Here is a 19,272-nt window from a genome sequence, read left to right on the forward strand (position 1 = left end):
CCAAAGCCAAGCCAGACTGCCAAGGCCATTTCAGCAGATGTCTTTTCATCACCCCAGAAGAGTCCAGCTGAGCTTTTCAACCCTGTTCTGTCTCCAATACTCTTCCCAGGGTGTGTAATTATGAGGGCTGAGGTGGGTCTGGAAAAAGATCAGTCCTTTCCACCCATGCTTCTTTTCAGGAAGAAGACAAGCCTGCGGAAATCTACCGGATTCCACCCCCGAGCCATGGAGCAGGGCTGGCACCTCCCGTACCTTCCTTTATTTGTGAAACAAGGATAATAACCATCCTGTCTTTTCTGAATGTTGTGAAGATTAAGCTCCACTAATAACTATAAGGCTCCTCAAACTATGCCTTGCACATGGCAGGCATTCAAAACACAGCTCTAATTTTACTGCTCCCTTTTTTTTTCCATTTCCATCCCAAAATAAGTCTTTCTGAGAATGACAGGCTCTAGAAGTGTTAAGAGGGGTACATTTTTAAAGTCTACATGTTCATATATAAAGAGGAACAATGTACCCAGCAAAACTGCCTCTATCTCCTCCGTAAAGCCCCATCATCTTATCCAACTCAAATACAGTTAATTGACTTCATACTGCCGTTACCATCATGTGTCACAATTCTGTCCTTATTTTAATTCCAGTATAAACATCTTGGGGGCAGGGACAGCCCCCAATGTCCTACTTATATTCATACTCATTCATTAGAGTAACTCCTCGTATAAAAGCCAACAGCTATATAATACCCATTCACTCCCTGACTAAATATTTATTGAGGACCAAGGTGAGCCAGACACTATCCCCAAGCAATGGAGATACAGCAGTGAGAGAAACATAGAAGATATATTTTGGAGTTTGTATCTATCAAGAAAATATATAACAAGCAACTAAATACATTTTTTTTAAGTGACTAGGTTGTGATACCTGCAAGAGATGAAATAAACAGAGTAATAAATGACAGATAGTAATGGAATTTAACCGCAAAACCCAATTTTAATGGACTCACATATTCTCTCAAGAGGCAACTCATTCAAACCCAAGACATGAACAAGATCAACTGACAAAGAATGAAGAAGAACCTATAATCAAACTATGTAGAATCCTGAGTCTGTTCATTTGATACAATTTATGAAAACACCAGACTTCCCTGTGGCTCAGATGGTAAAGCGTCTTCCTACAATGTAGGAGACCGGGTTCAATCCTTGGTTCAGGAAGATCTCCTGGAGAAGGAAATGGCAAACCACTTGAGTATTCTTGCCTGGAAAATCCCATGGACGGAGAAACCTGGTAGGCTACAGTCCACAGGGTCACAAAGAGTCAGACACAACTGAGCGACTTCACTTTCTTTTCACTTTCATGAAAACACCAGCACCTCATAATATATTCCTAAAAACAATAGGTATGGGGGTAAATTTCACTTTAACAGAAGTGCTTATTTCTGGAGTTATGAAGATGGGTGGTGACGCCTGCATTTGTGTATCAGCCACTTATACAGCAACTGGAATAATAACTACCACCTCTTAATGGCAATTCAGAGAAGCTAGAGAATTTGGTTACATTTTTACCTCTTATTCTTACCTTTCAAATTTGTATTTTCAAAACTGTATACAAAAATAAATAAGAGATGACACTGTATGATATGTTCTATAGCTATCAGAAAAGAAATGGCCATTGCCTGTAAAAATTTAAAAGATCAAATACAAGAAAATACCAATTCTCCTCCAAGGCCCTCCTCAAATATTTATGAAGTATTCAAAAAAATCAGCAATTTTACAACTAGCTTGGAAATTTCTTTACAAGTTCTACATGTATGGGCTTTATGAAACTCTAACATGAGACCTAACTGATACATCATCTCTTTTGAAAAGCTGTTTATTTTTTAATCAAGGAACTACAGCCATGGGTCACTAGATAATGCCAGCCAAGGAATTTGACATGTGTCAATAACTGTAAAACAACAAAAAAAAAGAAGTAGTAGTAGTATCTGTAAGAAAGTATAGAGCTAATAAAAGTGGTTGCCTTAGCTGAGGATAAGCTTTTTTTTCCCCATTATTTCATTATAAAAGGCTATGAATTAAAGAAACAGTTTTGTAGCCAAAATATCCCCTATAGCAAGCAATCATGAAACACTACATGCTTCTGGAGCTTGGTTATGGAAGTAGTTCTGAATCCTTCATGGTGGCAAAAAAGGACACAAAAAGAATAACAGTACATGAAAAATTACACCGGATTAAAAAAGCATCCCTGAAATGTGACACACAGGTACAGTTTAATAACCGTGACCAATGTGCGGGGAAGCACCGTATTTCTCTTCGACCGCATTCCCTGAAGGCCACGCCAGCCACGGAAGGGTCGGAGGAGTCATGCACCTGCTCTGCCATCTGTCATACCACAGGGCGAGGATCAAACGAAAACACTGTGAACGCACTTCATCCAAGATAAAAGGGGAGAGAAATGAAAATGCCACATTAACAACAATGAAACCATTAAATGTCATCTGTGGTAAGAGGCAGAATATTTCATGCTCTTTTCAATATTTATGTTTGCAATCCCGGGCAAAACTAGATTAAAATCACCTGTAAATTTCATGAATTTCTGATGTTGGTTCACATAACACACAACACATAAACTCAACTTGATGTATTTGATTTTAATGTAACAGGAGAATAAAATAACACTGCAGCGAGTATGCTTATGTGCCTTGGACTTAAGTTCTCCTGGGTTAAGAGTTCAACCATCCCTTACAAGTTAAATGTCCATAGCAAATTATTTATCCTCTCCAAGTCTCTGTTTGCCCATTTGCAAAATGAGACCAAGAACCCTATGAAAACTGTCTTTAAGAAAGACAGAGAGAGAGAGAACAGAAGGCAAATATCTTCATTAAGCAATTCATATAGTTTTTGAGAAAAGCCAAGAAATCTAGGCCCCTTCCCACATTCTTGTTTCAAGCACAAAGTCAGCAGAGGGTACCTCAGCAATTCTAATAACCAGAGAAGCAAAAATTAGAGACACATATACCACAGGGCAGTATGCTGAGAAGTTGTCTGGGGACAGCTGAGATGGAGATGAAAAGTCCAGAACTGACACACAGTTCAAACTCAACTAAATAATAACTCAGTTGATGTCATTATTTTAGTTCAAGTAAACTTCATGGTTTTTCCTAATTATAAATAGCTGTATTGATATCATTCCCATCTCAAAGTATGCTATATGCCCTGATTACTTTAATGAAGGAATTGCTCTGTTATGAAAGTAAATTTTTAAGAATGTGTTTATGGCATAACCAACTGTTATCTACTGTCTATGGACAAAACCGTCTGTCTAGAAAATCCCACAAACCAACTAACTTCAGCATCCTGAGGGCCTGGGGACCCCAACTGAACGCTGCTCAGCTTGGTAAGTAGTCAGTGTTCGAAAGGTCCAAATGTGATGGTCATCAGATGAAAGCTCTGATGTCACTCTGGTACAAAAATAAAGAGGATGGCAATGGGAAAACAAGTGGGAAGGGGAAAAGATTGAAAACAATGTCACAGGGAATAAAAGTTGCATTTATTCTCTCTTGCCTTATAGAAAGTATCTGAAATAGCCTAACAATGTTTAAAAGATAATTCTTTTTAAATTAAAACATACATAGAGAGTGAGAAAGTGTGTTAAGTCACTCAGTCATGTCCAACTCTTTGCAACCCCACAAACTGTAGCCTGCCAGGCTCCTCTGTCCACAGAATTCTCTAGGCAAGAATACTGGAGTGGGTTGCCATTTCCTTCCTTTAGGGAATCTTCACAACCCAGGGATACACCCACAGTCTCCTGCATTGTAGGCAGATTCTTGACTGTCTGAGCCACCAGGGAAGTCCTGGTGGGAAACACAGGCTTAAAAAAAGACTCAAGTTAAAATACACATCAATGGCAGAGTTAATGGGACTGGGGAAAAACTGATTCTTGACGTGTTTCTAGTCAAGGCAGTGAAGATAACCGTTCAATTATTAATGAAAAGGAGAATATTTCCTCCAAGTAGACAGTCACTTTCATAAAGAAAATTCTTAGAACACGTGAAGAACACTATTAAAGAGATACCAAGTGAAATGCTCAACATCCTCAGCCATACCTTCACAACAAATGGCAAGGCTTAACTTGTACGATCCCTCCAACTCTCCCACTGGAAGCAGATCTTGTTTTTCCGATGACAAAACTGTACATGCATCTCCCTTTCTGGAAGCATGGAGGACTAAGTACTATGGACAATTCTCCTGATAAAAGTGAAAAATGGTAAAGGAAAAAAAGTGACCTTTTAAATGCACCACTGACCATTCAGAAAACAAAGGCTCCACGAGAGGCCAACAGCAAAACAACAGGAATCCGAAGCGCTCTGCGGCTGAGCTCAGCTGACCACAGACTATGCTCTGACTTCCATGTAAGACCCAGGCCCTGCCAACACAGGCCAACAGGAGAAAACCACAGCATAAAGCTGATAAGCCAAAGGGAACACCAGCAGGGTCAGGGCCAAGCAGCATTAAACCAGCCTTCTGGAAGGAAGGGAATCGCAAGGAAACTTGAAACTTGCCCATCTTGACTTTGGCACAAGCTAGGAAAGAGGTAAAAAAATCTCTTCCCTGTCCATCTGTCAACACAAGTCGACCTTCACACAGGACTGAGAACAGAGTTCTCATTTTTTCTGTGGTCTGAGAAACCTCAAGCTGAGAACTACTTCCAATGTGACCCCCTAACACTGATATAGCCCCCCAGCACCTAGCAGAAGCACATAAGTATCACATCATACCATATATCATGTCATAATAATGACACATCATACCATTCTCATGAAGACCACTTGTCACCAACACGCATCAGCATAGTTCTGGAGGTCCTCACCGACGTATAACCAGAAAAACAGGATGTGTTTTATACGGAAACAGACAAACCAACTGTTATCTACTGTCTATGGACAAAACCGTCTGTCTAGAAAATCCCACAAAACCAACTAGAAAATTATATGAATGAATTTCATAAGGAAACCAGACACAAGGTCCACATTTAAAGAAAAATCATAATCAAGGAAAACAACACGGATTAGATATTTTATAATATTAAGGACTTGAGTTCATTTGGGTGATATAATAACCATATCATGGTTCTATTTTAAAGTTCCTTACAATTTAAAAAAAAAAATTATGGATGAAATATGACACCTAAAATGTGCTCTTAAATGTTCCGGCATTGAAAGACAGAAAGACACAGAGTAAGACAGAGACACACAGAGACACAGGGAGAGGGGAAGAGAGAAGGAAGGAGGGGCAGAAAACATAAAAAGCGTGGACAGGAGAGATGAAGCAAGACTGATAAGTGCCGAAAACTGTCGAAATTCAGTGAAAGGTAAAACAAGAGTGTTAATAGTAATATTCCTTCTCCTACATTTTAGGAATTTTCTAATAAAAAAAAAAGTGTCTGAAAAGTTTTTAAAAAGTTAAACCCAAAGAGAACATTTTTTTAAAAAGAGGTAAGAATAGAAAAGAAATATACTACAGTGGTCCTCAATGTGGGAGACCTGGGTTCAATCCCTGGGTTGGGAAGATCCCCTGGAGAACGGAAAGGCTACCCACTCCAGTATTCTGGCCTGGAGAATTCCATGGACTACAGTCCATGGGGTTGCAAAGAGTCAGACACGACTGAGGGACTTTCACTTCACTTCACTTCACAGAGGTGCTCAAAGCCTGTGCCAAAGACGTTGCCCAGTATCACCTGGAATTTAGAGGAAATACGAATCCTCAGGCTTCCCACACCCGGAACCTGGTACCAATCGTGGGCCCCATGCAAGTTTGAGAAACCATGTTCTCAGAAGGATCAAAAAGCCAGAGGCTGGGTCTTTGAAAATATAAACAGTATCAGGAAGTCTGACAAGTAAGATCAAGGAAAAAAACATTAAAAATATTGAAAATAAAAAAGAAACTCGCCAGTACAGATGTGATTATACCTTAAAGTAAATAAATGAAAGAATTTTAAAAATTCTATACATAAAAATGTGAGGTGCATGCCTTACATATTTAAGACTAGAGCACAGTAAGAAAATTATAATACATAACTAACTCTAATCTTCATAGATGTTCTCATCTTTTAAAATGGATATATGCTTGTTTCCATAAGAGAAATCACTACAGTAAATATGGAACACGCACTATCTGACAGAGAACCTTCGGCTCTTTTTAAAAGACCCCAGTAAATACCTCATTTAGATCTGGCGGTTTGATAGTTTTCAGCACCCACCCTAAGACAACAAGAGTACCAGCTTGTGTTGGCTAGACTCAATCCCAGGTTGTTTATGAAAAAATCCACAGCACAACAACTTTCTGGATATAATACAAAAATCAATTTAATTGCCCAATTATGCTATATGCATTTTAAGATACCTTAGCATAATTTTATGCAGTGTTAATTAACTTAAAATGGAGCCCTTAAGCCTTATGATTTCTTCTTAACATAGCAATAAACCGGGAAAGCTCTGGCCTGCAATTTTAAGCTTCCAAAGAATCAAATGTCTGTCACTGCATCAAAGGTAATCTTACATTTATATCTCAATTGTTCAATCCTGAATAATTTCCTGTTTTTTCTATTTATACTTAATAGGTTGCCATCATTTGTTTCCAAAGATAGTTAAAATTTCACCTTCTATGTCAGCCAGTGAAAGTGACAACAATCTCCTTCAAAGTAAGTTTTTAGATAAGTAACTAAAGCAGTCTGGTGGTATTTTTTTTAAAGGACTTCTCTCTTAGCTTCTGAGATCATAAGAATGTTACTTTTCAGAGCAGACACGTGTATGCCTATGGCTGATTTATGTTGATATATGGCAAAAATCATCACAATATTGTAAAGTAATTATCCTCCAATTAAAATAAATAAATTAAAAAAAAGAAATTGTGAACGGCTATGTTATATATATACAACAAAGGTCCGTATAGTCAAAGCTATGGTTTTTCCAGTAGTCATGTATGGATGTGAGAGTTGGACATAAAGAAAACTGAGTCCCAAAGAATTGATGCTTTTAAACTGTGGTGTTGGAGAGGACTCTTTTGAGTCCCTTGAACTGCAAGAAGATCAAACCAGTCTCATATAGGAAATTGTTCCTGAATATTCATTGGAAGGATTAATGTTGAATTGAAGCTCCAATATGTTGGCCACCTGGCCACCTGATGCAAAGAACTGACTCACTGGAAAAGACTCTGATGCTGGGAAAGATTGAAGGCAAGAGAAGAAGGGGACGACAGAGGATGAGATGTGTGGATGGCATAACTGACTTGATGGACATGAGTCTGAGCAAGGTCCAGGAGCTGGTGATAGACAGGGAAGCCTGGCATGGTGCAGTCCTCGGGGTTGCAAAGAATAGGACACGACTGAGCGACTGAACTGCAACTGCATGTTGTGCATCTATAACAGAAAGTATTGCACATCAACTCAACTTCAAGTAAAATAGATAAATGAAAATTCCTCACACGTACAAAAAAAATGCTAATTTCTTAACCCTATAAAAAGTATGTCCTAGCTTTGCAATGATAAAAATAGTTTCACCTATATTCTCTCTTGCGTAAACAGTGAGTTTAACTGCAAGTTAAACAGGGCAAGCATCATGTCTCATTTTAAAAACAAAGGGTCCATGGTTAATAACTCACAAACCAGGTCCACTTCCAGTCTTCAACAAGATGCCTCCCCCTAAGCACATGACAAAGCAACAAAGATTCAGACCATTCTTCCCACACAGCAGCAACACAATGAAACGTACACCTCAGGGCACCACACTGCTGCTCCCGACCTGGGAAGTATACAGAAGTCCCTCACACCAGAACAGGGCAGCAAGGGGATAAACTTTGGTCTATCACACGATGGCAGGACCTTTCCCTATGTCCAGATTCCAAATGCCATTCCAATTACTCTAGTGACCTGAAACATCCAGCCTCCATGAATGACTTCTAATCATGTGGGCAGCTAACCTGTGATTATAATCAACAAGGGAGAGCAGGATTACCACAGAGCCAGGATTCACACGGCTCCTCCCAGCACCAGAAAAATTCATCATGGGAAGCGGGCTATGGCCCAAGGACAGAATCAAGCAAAGAACAATTCATTAGGAAACTAAGGCCTGAAGATTAGATAGCAACAGTGAAATGCCATGTCATCATTAGGTGGTCTGGTGTTCTGAATCCCATTTATAAGCATGTCACTACTTTCTTTCCTTTATCAGCTACACTACAGCAAGTAAAGTACCTAATGTACAGAGCTGCAATTTCAAAATTTATCACCAAAATGCCAGATATTAATAGGTACCACATGCAAAAAACTCCCTTGGTTAAATTATGTAGAGAAACAAGGGATATTAATTGGGTTGGCCAAAAGGTTCATTTGGGTTTATCCATACCACTGTGCGTAAAAAGCTGAATGAACTTTTTAGCCAAACCAATACCACCTTTTAGCACATTAACGAATCTGAGATGCCCCACATAAAGAAATATATTAAGACTTTGTTTAGTTCAGTGTCTTCCCCACAGTACTTTTGGAATACTATGACAGAGCAAAGCTCTTCTAGAAAGTAAATATGATACAGCAGAAAACTGCTGGATTAGACAGCCAAAGTTCTCGAGTTGTTTTCAGCCCTGCATAGTTTAGCTCTAAAACCTTAGAGAAATTGTTTAATTTTCTTTAGGCTTCAGTGTATGACCTAATCTAGGTTTATTCTAGCTCAAAAATTCATTCTTATATGATTCCATCACAAGAGAAACAGTTTATATAAAAGCTCTCACCTGGCTGGAAATAAAGTTTAAGAACATGTTAATCTGCAGCTAAAAACTTATTCAAATCATTATTTGCTGCTCACTGATTCTGAAAACAGTAGTTGTCAATGTCTTCCCCTAAAGGGTATCATGTGGACAGGAATATCATAGTTTGAACATGGCCTCTTTTCAAAGTCACTAAATTTTCATGCCTCGTGTATCTTAATCATTTGGAATTTTGTTTTAAAAGTGCTAAAATAGTCTTACATTTTCTCTAGGACATTCCCAAAGCAATTTAACACAAGATCTGGGGAACTAAAACTCTCATGAAGAAGGATGAACAAGTGGGAGCGTGCTGTATGACACAGGGAACCCAAAGCCAGTGCTCTGTGACAACCGGGAAGGCTGGGGTGGGGAGGGGGTGGGAGGGGACACATCTACACATATGGCCGATTCATATTGATATATGGCAGAAACCATCCCAATATTGTAATTACCCTCTAATTTAAAATTAAATTTAAAAAAATAAATAGAAGAACAAAAAAGATTCTACTTTCTGAACATTGTAAATTGTTAAGCATACAAAGACGTCTTCAATCAATAAATTTAAGTGGTGATTTTTAAAAAAAAACAAAGAAGAAAGATGAAAACACACCAGTGGGGAGAAGGGAAATCCCAGTCAGCCTGAGAGATGCAGCCCGACTCACATACACCATGGATGCAGAAAAAGCTGCTTTCTCACAGGCTGGTTCTGCCCTACCCTGGTACCTTATTGCCAAGAACTAACAATCCACCTCTACTCCTCCCAACAAGTTCCCATGACAGATGGAGCATAGGTTTCTCAATGACAATTCTGGAAATTAAAAGGTATATTTAGTTCAAATACAGCAAACATAAGTAGGCTTTAAAAATAGAGAGTCAGCTCTATCACATGACCATTTGCTGACATACTATATGCTACAAATCTGAACCAGAAAATACCTCTTTTGATTTTTCCTCTTTGGTAAATCTTCCAAATTTCTCTATCATTTCAGCCACAAATATAACATCCATCTTGTCCGAAAAGTTGGCTGCTTCCACAGTGTAAGCTAATAACTGTCGGGCTGTAGCCACAGCGTTGGTAAGATTCAGGGGCATCTGTATTAAAAAGGCAAAAAAGAAGCACTTAGCAAGTGAAGTGAAAGTCGCTCAGTCGTGTCCGACTCTTTGTGACACCATGGACTGTATAGTCCATGGAATTCTCCAGGCCAGAATACTGGAGTAGGTAGCCTTTCCCTTCTCCAAGGGATCTTCCCAACCCAGGTATCGAACCCAGGTCTCCCACATTGCACCTTACCTTTGCATTTCAAAACATGGCAATTTCAAAACTCTTTATCACCGATTCACTACGACCTTCGCAAAATGCTTTTTCCAAAACTAAGACAAATTTTATTGGAAACTAACTGAAGGAATTTTCTTTTTTTAACTTAGAATGAAATAAAACAGCACATAAAAACACATCAGGGAGGGACTTCCCTGGTGGTCCAGTGGTTCTAATGCAGGGGATGTGGGTTTGATCCCTGGTCAGGGAACTAAGATCCCACATGCTATAGCACAGCCAAAAGATAAAAATAACAAAGTTAAAAGTTTAAAAAGAAAAAGAAAAATCAGGGAAGCGGCCTGCACCATCTCTTCATCTGTATCTATCCAAATCCTATATATACTCAATTCCAATTGCCTAGTAACACCTTTCCCAAGTATTCCAGCCAGGAGGGATCAATATCTCCCCTGGAACTCCTGCCACCTGGGAGTATGAACCACTTATTTAGCACTTATCTATACTGCCATGCACGGCCTGTAATGTTTTTCATTTGTTTATTATTGACTTAAACACAACTCAGCACCAACCATTACAGAAAGTGTATACCAGGTGCAAAGAAGCGTAAGAAAATGTGTGAAAGAAACCACCTGCCAGCTGCTTATAATCGGCTATGGTTTTAAAACAGACATAGAAGCAGAGATGAGAAAAGGCACACTAAAAAGACAAGCACGACAAGGGATCTCTTGTGACAAAGGGATTATAAAAGGAACTGAAAAGGGGGCCTCCCAGGTGCTCTTGAAGAATGGTTGGGATTCTGTTTGGGGATACAGATGCTAAGTTATTCAAGCAAAGGCATAAAGCCAGGCCATACCTGGAAAGGAAGAGTAATGCCAGAGAGGGCTGTGAATACTGGTTGAGAAGAACAGGTCTGATCCCAAAGACACAGTCCACGAAAGTATAGACACCAAATCCTTACGCTTTACTAGTAGTAAAAAAAACTTATGTATTTGGTGTGAGCACCACGTCTTATTAGCAACCTCAGCAGATCTGAAGACTTTCCAGTTACCTGATTAAACATATAAAGAACTCTAGTGACATCGTTCGCATACTGGCAGCGAGAATAATCATCATCCGCCCAAAAGCCACCTCGATCACATCTGCGCCAGGCCTTTCTCTCATCCTGTGCGTTCCCAGGGTAGATCCCACTGCCGTGGGCGTTCCGAGTACACTGCAGATACGCGGTGATGCCCGCCAGTGTTCTGGGCCACCTAGAGAGACGAAGACACGAGAGAACCTACTCTGACACAATAACAGCAGGGGAAAATCGAGGATCAGGACGTGTCACACGGAATCAGAGGAAAATCAAGAAGAAATAGAACTCCTTTAACAATAAAGGCAAAAACAAAAAAAGCTAAAATGAACTAAAACCATTGTAAGGTATCAGTTGAATAAATTTTAATGCCATAACAGAATATTTTCCTAAAATATTCTAAATACAACCACGGAAATTGTACCTTATCAAGCAGAAAAGAAAAATGGTGCACCAAATGGTCCTATGTTTCTTTAATTACTGTTACTGTATCGTTGGCTTATACAATCATTAGGTATATAGGGTCAGAATCTTTTCCAGTATGAATAGAATTTGGCCTTTCACAGAAAGACAGTTAGTATACTTGCAGAAAGGACTGCCATCCTTAAAGTGGCCTGCCTGCAATGCTGGCCTTTCAGTGGCACCCAGGAATTTGGGGCTTTTTGTGTTCACAGTTAACTGGTAAGAGTGATTCACTTTACCTAGACAGTCTGCGGAAACCATATGGTGTGTGCTGAGCACCTGCTTTCATCCTGAGGGTCTAAAGTTTTGGAATGAGATAGACAGAGGTTGCCTTTATGAACATTTCCCAACAGGAGTTTTGGATGCTGAGACTCCAATCGTCTTCCCTGGGCAAAAACACTATACAGAGGCTGCTGCCTTTTCAAGGCTGGAGGAGGGGTAGGCTCTGCATGAGCCTCCTGGGAGGCAGAGATAATCAAGAACTTACACACTGATCGCCCCAGAATCCATCTGTGTCTTTTCCCCTTATTATCCGCCTAGGTATATTACTACATCACTACATCTGAGCTGTGACCACAGCTGCATGCTGAGTCCTGTGAGTCCTTTCAACAAACTTTTGCACTTGGGAAGTGGTCTTGAAAACATCCAATAACATACAGATCCAAATTTATCTGAGTGAAACCCAGATAAATTGCATAGGTACTGTGCAAGTGACTACACCAACCTGCTGGCGTGAAATCAGCACTAACTGGACTGGGAGAAATCTTTGTTATTTGAGCTCTATTTCTCCAAAACTGGGAATGAAAATAATGTATTTAATAAAAGCTACAGATGACTTACAACATATGAACTTCTAAATTATAATATCAGCCACACCAAAATGTAATGCATTATCAAAAACTGTATAAATAGATCAAGCAATGCTAAACTAAATTTTATTAATGCAGTGGAAGTTCTAACTGTATTATATCTTAAGGAGTGTCAAAAGATAAATAATTCATTAATCACTTAAACAGATTCTTCTTCTATTTTTAAAAATGAAAACACTCCAAAACTATGAGTAAAGACAGATAATACACCATAAATAGAAAATATCCTATGATTATTTAATAAAGGCATTGAATGTAACAAAATTAACAAATGGTATCTATTTCACTTCAAAGTATACTGTATAAATATTACAAGTTAACAGTTAATCCACATAAAAGACTTATCTGTTGGCAACAATAAATTATGATTTCCACGCACACATTATCCAGAAGAATTTTAAATGGGGGAGGAGAAAGGAAAGTCAAAAGGCAATTTTAAAAAAAAAATCAATGAAGAACTAGCTGAGCTAAAGTTGTCATTGCTTCTTCACCTTGGACTTGAAAGAATAACAACAAAGAGTTTTTTTCTTATCCTTAAAAATCAGACTTATAGCCACAAGGCAGCAAAAATACCAATCACAGACAGTGTAAACCAACCGTGTATTCAAAAATCTCTATGCTGCTTTAAAGAGCTACATATTTCCCTTCATTTATATTAACTATAAACTGATTATTAAAATCCTGAACATAAAGCATTTTAGGTAAATAATAAGTTTAAAGATAATGTTTTAAAGCAACTTTGAAAGAAAGGGGAGTCTAAAGTAAAAGTTGTTACCGCTCACAAATTCTAAACTTTCTATTAAGAAGCAAAAACAAAACCACCGCATTTAAGTCAATCTGCTTATCCTAACAGGGTCCTACACTAGAGGCTCCCCAGCTTTCAGGCCACCCAACAGCTTTCTTTTCTCAAAGTCCCCTGATTTAATTGCTAGAAGAACCACACAGCGGAGGGAAACTGGGTGTGTGTTTCTGCTAAGTACAATGTCTACTGACTGTCTGCAGTTAAAACTGAATTAACACAACAAAACCTTCCAAAGGCCATCCAAAAAAAGCTCCTCAGAAACAGGAAATGCTGTTAACCTGTCTGAATTTCACATTATTTGAGTGGAATTTCCAAAATGTTTCTTAAGGTAGTGGTTCTTAACTACTACAACAAAACTACAAAATAAAAATAAACACTTCTGGCTCAACCTTCAGAGACTCATCAATCAATAGATCTGAGATAAAGTTCAGGCACCTGTTTTTACTTTTAGTTTCCATAAATGATTCTGAAATCACCATTCTAAAGGGCAGTCCTTAGATATATAAGGATATATATGTGAATAAAGTCAAAGTGAAGTCGCTCAGTCGTGTCCGACTCTTTGCAACCCAATGGACGGTAGCCTACCAGGCTCCGAGATCCATGGGATTTTCCAGGCAAGAATACTGGAGTGGGCTGCCATTTCCTTCTCCAGGGGATCTTCCCAACCCAGGGATCGAACCTGGGTCTTCTGTATTGCAGACAGACGCTTTACCGTCCTGAGCCACTAGAGTGATCCTATTATATATGTGAATACATTTCTCAAATTCTTACTGAAGACAGGAGACCAATTACATACATCTATACTTCCGTGGTGGCTCAGATGGTAAAGCGTCTGTCTATAATGCGGGAGACCTGGGTTCGATCCCTGGGTCAGGAAGATCCACTGGAGAAGGAAATGGCAGTCCGCTCCAGTACTACTGCCTGGAAAATCCCATGGACGGAGGAGCCTGGTAGGCTACAGTCCATGGGGTCCCAAAGAGTCAGACACGACTGAGCTACTTCACTTCCTCACTTACTTACTTATGCCTTTGAGAATAAAAAGAATTGGGGCAAATCAGCCCCTTTCAGCACTCTTCAAGTCACTGACCTGAAATCTCCTTTATTGTTCACCACCCTCTCAGGAGGACAGTACTGTGCAGAGCTTTCTAAGACCACAATATCCACGGTTCTTGTATTGTTCCCACGTTTGGTCTGGACGTGGCAGCCCCAATTTCCAGTCGATCCAGCCTGAATATTAGAAATGGTTAGGGCACTGCATGAAGAAAGAGTTTAAAGAGAGAAAATATGGTTAGGCAAGAAGGGAGACAACATGTGCTTCGATCATGCATTTAGCAAACATGAATGTGTGCTGGAGGCTAAGCGCTTGCTAGATAAAAATGAATAAAAAAAACGATCCCTCCGTTTAAGTACTTCAGCAGCAAGTCAAGAGCTGGCTGTAACATAAGAATGAATGGAGGGCAGTGGCACTGAGACTCCAGGAAAAGGGAGAGCAGGCCATGCCACAGAGGGAAACCAAGCACCAAAACAGAAACATCACAGCACTGCCTTCAGCAAAACTAATGGAGAGGCTATGTTTTCCGTTTTGTATCTAAGTTCATTCGTATCTGTTTCTTTAGATTTCATATATAAGGGATAAAAACAGAAACAGACCCACAGACATAGTAAACTAACTTATGGTTCTCAAAGGGAAAGGAGGGAAGAAGGATAAATTGAGTTTGGGATCAACATATACATACTACTACACATGAAACAGGCAACCAACAAGGACCTAGTGTATAGCACAGGAACTATACTCAATATTTTGTAATAACCTATAAGGGAAAGAATCTGGAAAATATATCTATACACACACAGGTCTAACTGAATCACTTCGTACACCTGAAACCAACACAACGTTGTAAATCAACTACACTGCAATAAGAAAAAAGAGAAAAAAAAAAAAATCAAAAGCCTAACAATTAAAAAACTAGCAGGGAAGTTACCAAGTTACATCTTGGGAATTCTAGGGAAAATATTCAAGCATGAAGGAGACTAATATAAAGTGTGTAATTAATATTTAAAATGAAATATCTTATGGAAAAGGGGGGAAACCTATTAAGTCTCTAAAAAGATTTAATAAATTACCAATTAAGGCTTTTAAAAAAGTAGCTTTTCATTTAAAAGTATACTTCAACTTCTAATAACAGCTATATTTCTGAACAGCTGTCAGAAAATTCAACTTTCAAGATGACATCATAATTCTCTAATATAAAACCTATTAATTAAGAGCAAATGGCAGAATCTTCAATTAACCTTTATTCCCCCCACATGATCTATCATACTTTGCTTTTATGTAGATACAGATAAATCATTAGACATAAAGCATGTATCATTTTAATTAACTCACTAAAGACTGTCTTGAAGTTACTATACATTTTTGTAGCTTCCTAAATCATTAATGGCTACACAACAATAAATGCTCTAATAAAGACTTTGAGGGACTGTGATTTTGAACCAAAGAAAATGTTTATCATCTTTACTAAGTTAAATACATTAACATATTAAAATAGGTATACTCAAGGTAAAACGACACAGAAGAGTTTGACATTAAATTTAAATAACCAAAACATTGCCAACTAGAATTCTACTTTATATGACTCTACTGAACCAGGAAGAAGTATATAAAAATTCTGGGCAATAAAAAGCATTCTCAAATCTAGAAGTCCCCATATTTTCTCAGTTCATGGTACCTTCACTGACTAGATAACTTTCACAGTGCCCCTAGCCTAAAAGAAACACCTAGGGTGGTTGCAATGACTACACGAAATCCTAAAACTGTGTATATATGTCCTAATACCTTACAGCCATTTGAAAAAAAAAAAAACCAATTTAAAATAAATATTTCATTCTTACATAACCACAACTGCTTCCTAATGGGTTGAGCATGCTTACTGGGCACTCCAAAATTAATCAGATACAGATCAGACAATGATATCTCTATTTCTTATTCCACAATGATTTTCATACAGTACTTGCTTTGTACCATAGTAATTGTCAAAATACCAGTATCTAAGATGTGACACAAACAAAAGGGAGGCAGCATGATGTAATGTCAACACCCTAACTGCCCGGAGCTGGTAGCTGTGAGATGTCCAGGAATGTCCAGTATCACTATGCTCAAACACTCAAAATACCCCACAGCACCTCTGTCCACTCACTGTAGCATCCCAGAGCATGTTAGCACACGCTCTGGGGAAAATGGTCCTAACATTTTTTAAAGATAACTTTCAGCAATACCTTCAATGTCTAAAACCAATTATCAGAATAAATTTTTCAAGAATCCTCAACACAACACATTAGGAGATTTAAGGAGAAGGGGTAGCTTCAATTTCAATGTCCAGGAAAAATACAAACTCCAGTTCTTATTAATGAAGGCTCAATGACATGCAAAGACCAATGAAGAATCAAGAGGTCTATGAGGCTACCCAATCCAATAACCACATATTTCCTTCTCCTACAACTTTCTATTATTCTGGAGCTAACTCCAGGTAAAGGACTTCCCAGTCTTCATATGAAAGACTTTCACTTTAGTAAGTATTCCTATCAACAAAAAACCATTGTGCGAAGTTGCTATCCTTTGAATTAATTTTTTTAATGCTAATGGAATTTAGATTAAGTTAAACATGACAGAGAAATGAATTTATAAAGTAAATCTGGTTACTTGTTACAAAATTGAAGAAGCCTAAATTGAAGCTCTTGGAACTATATTCAATACCCTGTGATGAACCATAATAGAAAAGAATCTGAAAAAGTGTGTGTGTATATATACATATATGTATAAGTATGTATATATATAACTGAGGCACTTTGCTATATAGCAGAAATTAACACAGCACTATAAATTAACTAAACTTCAGTAAAACTTTAAAAAATAAAGCTTTTATTCAGACAAGAGTTCTATTACATTTTTAAAGCTTTGCTACTGCTAAGTCACTTTCAGTCGTGTCCGACTCTGTGCGATCCCATAGACATCAGCCCACCAGGCTCCCCCGTCCCTGGGATTCTCCAGGCAAGAACACTGGAGTGGGTTGCCATTTCCTTCTCCAATGCATGAAAGTGAAAAGTGACAGTGAAGTTGCTCAGTCGTGTCCGACCCTCAGCTACCCCATGGACTGCAGCCTTCCAGGCTCCTCCGTCCATGGGATTTTCCAGGCAAGAGTACTGGAGTGGGGTGCATACTATATGTCAATTATTGTCTACTCAGACAATAAACTACTTCAAGTCTACAATTTGGTAACTTCTAACATATGTATACACTTGTGAAATTATCACCACAGTAAAAACAATGTAACAGACTCTTCTCACTGGGACTTAATACACTGATGCAAAGAATACACAAAACATTCCTAACAGTCTTAACCCCTAGTAAGCGAACTCTGCTTCTGGTAATAGTAGAGTGAAAGAAAGTGTGAGTTGCTCAATCATGTCTGACTCTTTGTGACCCCATGGACGGTAGCCCTCCAGGCTCCTCTGTCCGTGGAATTCTCCAGGCAAGAATACTGGAGTGGATTGACATTCCTTTCTTGGCTCCTATCAAACCACACTCCCGACATTTAACAGCTATAAGCTGTAGACAAACTACAGTCAACTATCTGAACACATGGTGAGTGATCCAAAGTGAGCAGAAGCCAAAGAGGAACTGACTTTAGAAAAAAGAGATTGGCACTGGGGAGTAACCAGGAAAATTTTTTAACGACTTTTGCCAAAGGGCAGGCATTATTCAAAAAGAAACTCAAAATCTGAGTGGTTGAAAAATCAGAGACAGAGGTGAAAGCAGCCTGGCTAGAAGCCCAAACTTGTGCATATATAATTCACCCAGTTCTTTAACTGATCCCTGACCTACATGCAGACACAGCAAACACCAAGCAGATTTCAGTGGCTGCCTACTACACAAAAGCCAGATCCAGGAGTTTTAGCTTAACCAAAAGCTAACTGCTCAATGAAACAAAATCAGCTGTCTTTGAGAAGAATACAAAAGAATCCAGAGTCAGGGGTCAGCAAACGTTTTCTTTGAAGGCCACACAGTAAATACTTTAGGTTTTGCTGACTGAGAAGCAATACTATTTGGAAGGTATCTGTATAACCATTTGATAGGTAACCATTTAAAACTATAAAAAAAATTAATAGGCCAGATTTGTCCCATAAGCTGTACTTTGTCAGCTTCTCCACAGCAAATCATTCACAATATCTAGGATACAATCCAACATTACCAGACATATAAATAATACTTTTTAAAGTAGAAAATATAAACCATATTCATAAAAAATAAGCAGGGCGATGACCCCCATATAACCCAGATACTAAGAGGCAAGGATTTAAGGGTTTCTACTATAAAAGTTCAAAGACATAAATGAAAATATGCTTCTAAGGAAATCTCAGAAGAGAAAGAGAAATTATGAAATAGAATATTCAAACCTCAAAATTCCCAGACCTGAGACTGAACTCAGAGAACTATTAGTTTCTTGGTAGTTTTTTCATGCACTTTTGTAATACTACATAAAGTACCTCAGTAGAAAGTTATAGCTCTATCCTTAAATATTCAAGTTGAGGTCTAACGTCATAAAATTGATAAAAAGGAAAGAGAAAAACATAGAAAAGGCTTGGAGAGATACTCAGAGACAGGGGCAGAGAGCAGGAAAGAGAAAATTCAATGCCTACAGATTAACATATCACCAAAATAAAATACAATGAGTGATAACATTTATTTTTATCCTGTTTTTTGTACTTTAACTTCATTCAAACTATTGTGGCACTTGCACCAACCATGAGGTTAACAGGTAGTATACTGTTTTATACTAACAGGATGAAAAAGGCAGTATCTTAAAATGCAACATTAATCATAAGACAGTGAAAATTAGGTGATTCCTAGAAGTGAAATTCTGCGCTTATTAATAGCAGCAGGAAATAGTTGGAAATTAAGTTTGGTAAAAAAAAAAGGTTACATTTTTTCCTCTTAAAAC

The 19,272-nt window shown here is 38.4% G+C and overlaps 1 protein-coding gene across 4 annotated transcripts in view; it reads right to left on the minus strand.

Annotated features, from left to right (window-relative positions):
- The window catches only part of ADGRA3 (adhesion G protein-coupled receptor A3), a 132,498-nt gene that overhangs the window by 48,308 nt on the left and 64,918 nt on the right, over positions 1–19,272 (minus strand). For all 4 annotated transcript variants that reach the window (XM_070791228.1, XM_070791227.1, XM_070791230.1 and 1 more), the window contains 3 exons: positions 14,361–14,525; positions 11,117–11,318; positions 9,732–9,887 (listed from right to left, as the gene is read on the minus strand). In XM_070791228.1, coding sequence (XP_070647329.1) covers positions 9,732–9,887; positions 11,117–11,318; positions 14,361–14,525 — 523 coding nt within the window. The remainder of the gene's footprint in view (positions 1–9,731; positions 9,888–11,116; positions 11,319–14,360; positions 14,526–19,272) is intronic.

The sequence above is a fragment of the Bos indicus genome, chromosome 6, assembly GCF_029378745.1.
Source record: "Bos indicus isolate NIAB-ARS_2022 breed Sahiwal x Tharparkar chromosome 6, NIAB-ARS_B.indTharparkar_mat_pri_1.0, whole genome shotgun sequence".
NCBI classification, from domain to species: Eukaryota; Metazoa; Chordata; class Mammalia; order Artiodactyla; family Bovidae; genus Bos; species Bos indicus.